Source organism: Sinocyclocheilus rhinocerous, unplaced genomic scaffold, assembly GCF_001515625.1.
Source record: "Sinocyclocheilus rhinocerous isolate Xijiao unplaced genomic scaffold, SAMN03320098_v1.1 scaffold711, whole genome shotgun sequence".
Taxonomy (NCBI): Eukaryota; Metazoa; Chordata; class Actinopteri; order Cypriniformes; family Cyprinidae; genus Sinocyclocheilus; species Sinocyclocheilus rhinocerous.
In genome coordinates this window covers 956,389-964,159 of record NW_015641018.1, presented here as the reverse complement: position 1 = coordinate 964,159, position 7,771 = coordinate 956,389, and the positions used below count along the sequence as shown (strand labels likewise).

General features: G+C 37.9%; 1 protein-coding gene across 5 annotated transcripts in view; it reads right to left on the bottom strand.

Annotated features, from left to right (window-relative positions):
* The window catches only part of tbl1xr1a (TBL1X/Y related 1a), a 65,175-nt gene continuing 57,404 nt past the window's right edge, over positions 1 to 7,771 (bottom strand). For all 5 annotated transcript variants that reach the window (XM_016570017.1, XM_016570019.1, XM_016570018.1 and 2 more), the window contains 12 exons: positions 7,333 to 7,552; positions 6,986 to 7,118; positions 3,920 to 4,061; positions 3,773 to 3,836; positions 3,589 to 3,686; positions 3,079 to 3,139; positions 2,852 to 2,973; positions 2,692 to 2,766; positions 2,407 to 2,534; positions 629 to 794; positions 440 to 541; positions 1 to 356 (listed from right to left, as the gene is read on the bottom strand). In XM_016570017.1, coding sequence (XP_016425503.1) covers positions 330 to 356; positions 440 to 541; positions 629 to 794; positions 2,407 to 2,534; positions 2,692 to 2,766; positions 2,852 to 2,973; positions 3,079 to 3,139; positions 3,589 to 3,686; positions 3,773 to 3,836; positions 3,920 to 4,061; positions 6,986 to 7,118; positions 7,333 to 7,552 — 1,338 coding nt within the window. In that variant the 3' untranslated portion in view covers positions 1 to 329. The remainder of the gene's footprint in view (positions 357 to 439; positions 542 to 628; positions 795 to 2,406; positions 2,535 to 2,691; positions 2,767 to 2,851; positions 2,974 to 3,078; positions 3,140 to 3,588; positions 3,687 to 3,772; positions 3,837 to 3,919; positions 4,062 to 6,985; positions 7,119 to 7,332; positions 7,553 to 7,771) is intronic.

The following is a 7,771-nucleotide window of genomic DNA, read 5'->3' as shown; positions in this document are numbered from 1 at the left end:
AAGATTAAAATCCTTTCGTTCGTTTATTTCGATGAGATTGGTTTTGAAGAACAAATAGTAAAATATCTTCCAAATTTGGTACATATACCAGTCTTCTTGTCTTTCTTTCTTCCTCTGTTATATTGTTTTTTTTTTCCACCTTACAAAAGTCATTTGAATGTCTCTGGTTGGAATCACATCCTCTCCGCTCGGCCTGTGGCGTCAGGGTGCTTGTGTGTCTGTAGTGGCTGGCCATGGTTCACTAGGGACTGTAGCAGTTTGAGGGTCAGGGACAGTCATTTTGGCTATGTACACATTCATAGTCGGTCCATGGCTTCCAGCAAGCAGCGCTATTTCCGCAGATCTAATACACAAACCTACAATGCAAGCAGGAAAATATTTAATATAGGCATTATCCGTTACCGTTATTTGAGGTGCAGAGCACTAAACTTGTACTTACAGAACCGTCCGACGCACTTGCTCCTACTTTGTCTCCTGCTGCATTCCAGCAAACTTCAAAAATGCCCCCTGTCCCCCTGTAGCTATGGACTAAAGCACCAGTCTGTGGAAATGAGAGCAATAAGAGTTCAGATCCAGCTGCATTTGGGCATTCTCTGGATCGGATGGATCAGAGCACCTCTGGTCTTACCTGTGTGTTCCAGATGTGGACACATTTGTCAAAAGAGCCGCTGGCTAGATGGCGTCCGTCAGGGCTGAAGGCCACGCTGTACACGGGCTCCTGGTGTTTGGTTAGTGTGTGGATGCAGATGCCTCGATCTACATCCCAAAGCCGAACAGTGGAGTCAAAGGAAGCACTAGAGGTGTCAGAGAGAGAGAAAAAAAAACTATCAGTTTGTGTTTAGTAATAGTTTTAGTAAACACCACACATTTTATTAGGACTGTAACACCAAAAAAAGAAAAATCTGGCCAATACTGATAAACTATTATTATAATCATTTTTAAAAATTGTAACATTTTATGACTGATAACCACAGTAGCTTGTTACCACCATGTAATAAAAAAAAATTGCGGAAAAAAAAATCTCACAAAAATGCAAACTCACAATTACTTACAAATGTAAGATGTAAACTCACAATTCTGAGGAAAAAAAAGTCAAAATTGTGACAAACAATTGTGAGAAAAAAGTCGCAAAAAAGTAAACAATTGTGAGAAAAGCAACATTCCTTTATTTATTTTTTTTTCATGGCAGAAAAAAGCTTTTAAAGATATCGATCAATGGTAATTAAAAAATGTCTATACTATAGACCTTTTTCCTGAGTAAACGATGAGTGCCGCCATTATGAATTCTGACTTCCAATTAGATGCTCTTCGGTTCCGTTCTCCATAGGAACCTATTCAAATAGTGCCCATCTGTTTTTAATGTAGCTAACGTCAGCAGCTTTGTGTCATCTACACACTCATTAAACTTTGAGGAGTGAGGCACTGACAAATGACGGTCATTGCGACACTGTAAAGTGATGGCGCTATGGAGCCATGTGTTTTTTAAAAACATTTTAATAGGTTTAACATTAGATTATCAGCACGGAATATACGCAAATTTGACTAGAAACACTGAACACCACAAATGCAAAGCATCATTCCGGCTAAGAGTTAGGCGTGACTTCCACGTTCAGGAAAAACGTCTATACTAAGTATAAAACTAAAACTAAATAAATAAACTAAAAACAAAAAAGTTAAATGCTACAAGTGAATTTAGCAATCACAACATTTTTACATTTTTTCAGCATGAAAAATGGATATTCATGCTAAAAATTCTATTTAACAGCGTTACATTACATTTTTGTTTACCTTTGCTGTCATCTAAAGTTGAAGAAACACACACTTACGATGGAGATTTACCGCTGATTACAGAACCGGCTTTCTGACAAGATGCGCGTTAAATATCGCATGCAATTTATCGTGCAGCCATAATATATATATATATATGTATATAAATTAAAGAAGATAAACACCCTGATATGGTACTTCTAAAAAAATAAAATTATGATAGTATAGTGTAGAATATACAGGAAGCGAAGTAGGATCGAGAGAAGGGGGTGGGATCAGGAAAGGTCCTCGAGCCGGGATTCAAACTCGGGACGCCTTTAGCGCATACGGTGCCGACACACTTTTTTAAATTTAAGAAAACAGTTGGAACATTATGTTAATTGACAGGTGTGTGTGGTAAATAACCAACAAAAATATTGTCTGATATACAGTATACCAGTCTATAACTACTCACAGTAGCAAATGTGCATTAATAGCTTTCCCACAACTTTCATTAATGTGAAAATCTCCAAAGCAAATCTTTCAAAAAGTCTTTCACTTGTTGCTTGTTTCCTTTAACTGATCTGGTTTCATTCTGAATGTGTACTATAAGTGTACAATATGTGAAAAGTAGCAGCAGGTGAGTGTGTATTACTCTACCTGGCCAGCATTAGATTGGCATTAGGGTTGTTGGTTCCTGGACCTGTGGGGCTCCATTTGATAGTGTAGATTTCTTTGCTGTGAGCTTGCAAATCATGAACACAAGTGTCCTGTTTCATACTCCAGATCTAGGACGTTGGAAGAAGCAATTATTTAGACCACCAGGACAGCACTTGCATTATCAAAACACCTGCTGAAATGTGTACCACAGACTTGCACTCGGCTTAGTAGCACAGTACGAAAAAATTACTCTGAATTGATAAATAGCATTGGAAGGGGTCTTACCTTAAGAGTCATATCATCAGAGCACGACGCCAGCAGGTTACCAGTCGGATCCCATTTGATTGCATTAACTTCATTCTGGAGACAGAGAGAAAGAGTTTGATATTGATCCTTTTGGCAGACTGGACATGTAAGAAAGGCAGGACAAGCAGACAGGTCTTACTGTGTGTCCTTGGAATGTCTTAATGGGTCGGTCCTGGCCCAGTTTGCACACATGGATGCACATGTCTGTGCTACAGGAGGCAAACGTGTTGTTACTCTGCCAATCCACGTCCAGAGCGGGTGCTGAGGTGAGAGGGAGAATAGGCTACAGTGTAAGAGCTTTAAAATAGTCAATAATATTATTCTGACATGGTGAACAATTAAATATAAAGTGGAATCTGTGTGAACCTGAATGAAACGGGAACTGTTGTTTGGCTTCCCCTGTGTGAGCATCCCAAATGATTGTTGTCTGAAGAAAAGGAGGATATATTAAATCATCTGTGACAGGGTAAAATATAATGTATATTTAAAGGTGACGTGGGTAATTTATGTGCCACTCACAACATGTATTAACTGGAAGATATTTATTTATTATCAGCTAGTTCTCATTTTCATTTAGTGTATGAAGTACTAAAACTATAATAAATAAAAATAAATTCTACATAGTTTTTTTTTTAAACTAAGAAAAATTACAAAAACAAAATTACTAAAAATTTAAAATTAAGTAATTCTAAATATTTTATATTATATTTAATACTATTATGTCATAAAATAACACTGCCCTGTTCTAGATGATTGTCAGGATGTAGTTAGCTGTTGCTAAGGTATTCTGGTAGTTTGTCTGGTAGTTTGTAGCATGTTGCTATTGTTCTTGGTGCTTTCTTACTACACTTTATAGACTGTAGCTTCTTTTCTTACCTTATCAACACCAGCGCTGAGGATAAAGTTTCCTTTTTTGTTCCATTTTAATGCAAATATTGGACCTTTATGTTGACCAAGGGTACTGGCCAGATTACCTGTGAATGAATGGTTATCAGTCTGCTGAATGGAATGACAGAGCACAGCATGTTGGCACAGAAGGCAAAAAAACCTGTTTGCTTACCATCTTTAGTCCATATTCTTGCAAAGCCGTCATAGGAGCCTGTGGCTAATAGTGTACCTTCACTCTGATAGACACAAAGAGGAAATGTTAGTCTTTCATAATACACAGAGCTTTAGAACAGAGGGAGCGTGCCGTAGCTGAACTCACGTTCCAGTCTAACGATGTGACGTCTTTGTTGCTGGGCACGTCTTGGCCACCTTCCCGTATGCAGTGCCTCAGGACGAGCTGTGTAGAGCTACTACTGCTGTTCTCGCTCAGATTCCAGATGCGCGCCGTTGAGTCTCCAGACCTGCAGAGCCAGAGGATCAAATATCTCTGCATTCGCTGACTTTTAACTTCTACAGATGTACCAGTCGCACTCTTTCTTTCCGAATATCGATACTTGAGCAATCCACTGCCAGCTTTTAGTCTTCATCTGTTTATAATATCTATTCCACACTAAGGCTGGGTATTGACATACATTTTAAGATTTGATTTTGATTCACAAGCTAGATTAAAGGGATAGTTCACCCAAAAATGAAAATTCTGTCATTAATTACTCACCCTTGTGTCGTTCCAATCCTGCAAGACCTCCGTTCATCTTCGAAACACAAATTAAGATATTTTTGATGAAATCCGAGAGCTTTCTAACCCTGCATAGGCAGCAATGCAACTGACATGTTCAAGACCCAGAAAGGTAGTAAGGACATTGTTAAAACAGTCCATGTGACAGTGGTTCAACCATAATTTTATGAAGCTACGTTGAATAAAGTCATTATTTTTGTTTTCTTTGCACACAAAAAGTATTCTCGTAGATTCATAACATTACGGTTGAACCACTGACGTCACATGGACTATTTCTGTCTTTACCACTTTTCTGGGCCTTGAATGTGGTAGTTGCGTTGCTGTCTATGCAGGGTCAGAAATACGGGTCGAACGATTATCGGCGCCGATATTAAGCATTTTTATGATTATCGGTATCGGTCATTTTCAAAACCGATTCGCCGATAAAATAACTTAATTTTGAAACGCGCTATTTGGCTCTGATGCAGTCTCACTACATGAGGACATAAATACATGAACAACATCTCCAGAACTGCTCTGACTCCCTCTGAGAGTCACTTCATGATCATTTGACAGTTTCATTTGAGTAAAACTGCAGTGTATCCCACAGACTTACACTCCTGGGGCGGCATATATATGCAAGTTCATTCTCTGGCAGCAGGAGGCGCTGTTGAAGTGATAGAGATCAAGGTTTCCCCGGTAACGCTGTACACAAAGCAGCGCTCCGCTCACAATCTTTATCAGATATTACATGCAAGAAGAAATGAAAATGACATCCAAAATCTTCTGAAGACAGTCGGGTTCCTTCAGAAATACAGTGATATAAAAACACCCGCACCGGGTTTCAATTTTTAAACGTGCAGTGCTCATGTTTATTCAACGAAGTCAAAGCCTTATGGAAAATCTATTTGTGGGGGTCAGTTTTGATATTGTGGTGGGCGCCACAAATAAAGCAATGTATGGGAAACACTTACATAGGCTACAGAAACTTAAAAGTTCCTCATGACAACCAGTCAAAATATAAGTTCAGGTTAGTTTAAAGAAATGATCAGAAATATATTACTGTGGTTAATAACCCTTTGTTTGCCAAAAAATAAAGAGTTTAACTCTCATTTGATTAAAAGATCAATTAAATTGATTTATGCCTTCATTTGCACTGTACTGTGAATTAAAACTAACTGAAATTTCTTGCGTCACATAGGCCAAGACATTTCAATAGGCTACTGAACTAAGTGTGCCTGTAAAAGGCTATTAGTGTTATAGTTTCATGAAAATAGTTGCAGTCTTCTTAACAACTTCTACAATATAGCTATGAAGACAATTAAATTATTTACACTTATTATATAAATTTTTTTTAAAGTTAATCCATTGATGTGCATTAGATGATGAAATTGAATAGTCACCTCTACTCTTGTAGGTTATGTTTTAGCCATCAGAAAAGAATTAATGAGGAATTATGAGAGGTTATGCTATTACACATACATTTCTAACATGTAAATTATTGGAAGCCAAATACTTAAATTTCCCCAAGCTGTTTAGCTGTAGTACAGTATTCATAGGCTTAATCATGAAGCATACAGTGGCCCCACTTACAACTCTCTCTTTATATTGCCCTTATTGTAGATGGATGCACAGAGGAAGACAAGAGTAAGAAGTGCAGTGTGGGAGTACTACACAACCAACACCAGGGAAGGCAGTTTTTGTCAGAGCCCTTGTTATTCTTAATTTTTACATTAATTTTCATTTTTACACCAGACATATATATCGGTTCAAAATATTGGTTATCGGTCTACTTGATCTGTAATAATCGGTATCGGCATCGGCCCTGAAAAACACGTATCGGTCAACCCCTAGTCAGAAGCTCTTGGATTTCATCAAAAATATCTTAATTTGTGTTCCAAAGATGAACAAATGTCTTAGGGGTTTGGAACGACACGAGGGTGAGTGACAGAATTTTCATTTTTGGGCGAACTATCCCTTTAAACTGTGATCTTAATTTAGATTCAGTATCAATTAATTTGGATATATATCAGGTAGATTTTTCTCAAGAGGCAAAAAATTCAAACTAATGCTGTAAACTATACTGTCACTTGGTACTTTCTTTTTTAAAGGTTAAAAATAACAACTGACTTGTATACAAGCACATTGCACACAAGGCAATTTGTATTATAATAACATAAAAATAACTTTTTTTTTAATGATAATAAACAAGTAACAAGGCACAAAGCTTATTGCAATTTTTTGGGTGGGAAGCACGCTACAAATCATTTTTATTGGTTCTCAAAATCAAAAACAATTAAAATCGAGAAATATTTTCAAACCATTCCTATCCCACACTCTTTGGAATGAACTCATAATAAAAATGTAAATTTAAATTTAAAAAATTCAAGCAAATTACAATGTGTTACATGTGTTACTCAAATTACATTGAGTGCCAAAGAAATCTTTTGGATACTCCTGTGCTTTTCCTGTAGATTGACAGTGACGCCCATGTCTAACTCAGAGTACTGAATCTGAGATGACTGACAGATATGCCAATCAATTTTAAAAGGTCAGTATTAGCGTAGTTACTGATCTAGGTATCTGATTGGTGCGTCCTTACTATAGATGAACAACTGAATGGATTTAGTGATGCAAAGATTCAGAAGACAAGCGGGCTGTATAACTGACCCAGAGGCGAGCAGGTCACTGACAGGGTTCCAGGCGCAGATAAAGACCTCTGACTCGTGACCTCTCAGCACCATGGCTTTATTCTGAGGGATCTCCACATCTACGTCCACGTCCATCATGTCTGCGTGGTTATCTGTAAAGACAGAGGGTCATGTGGACTAACATACACCCAGAAGACGTCACATGACAACCATCACTGAGAGAAAATGCAACAGCTCTTTGATTTACAGCCACAGTACATAACTGAAAGCAAAGACATTTACACCATTATGTGACATTTTAAGGAAAAAATTGTTTTGAACAATGATAAACAGCGTGAGGTGATTCAGATTAATTCGTTGACTCACTAGGTAAGGCGTGAGCACCGTTCTCCTCTCCGTTTGCGGTGTTTTCTCCGTTTTTGGCGTTACCCTGCATGTTGGTGCTGGTTGCAGAGGGAGCTGCAATGGCCTGTTGCTGGGCCAGTTTGTCTCGGTACGCCTGCTGCCGTGTCTGTACGACATCGGGCATCACCGCGTCAATCAATGACAGAGATTCAATTGGCCGCCCATCGAACAGCGTGCCGTCCTGCAGACAGAAATCAAAGTATCAGTCAGGCTCTCATTTAACGTTAACAGGATTTTGTGCATCATAATAAATATCATAACTGGGTCAATCTCATGAAAACATCTCCAGGATGTATTTCATCAAATATAATCAAAAGAAATTATAATTTTGCATTAAAAATATGAAGCCTATTTTTTGAAACCACTAAGACATTTATCAATAATATCACAAAGAAAATTA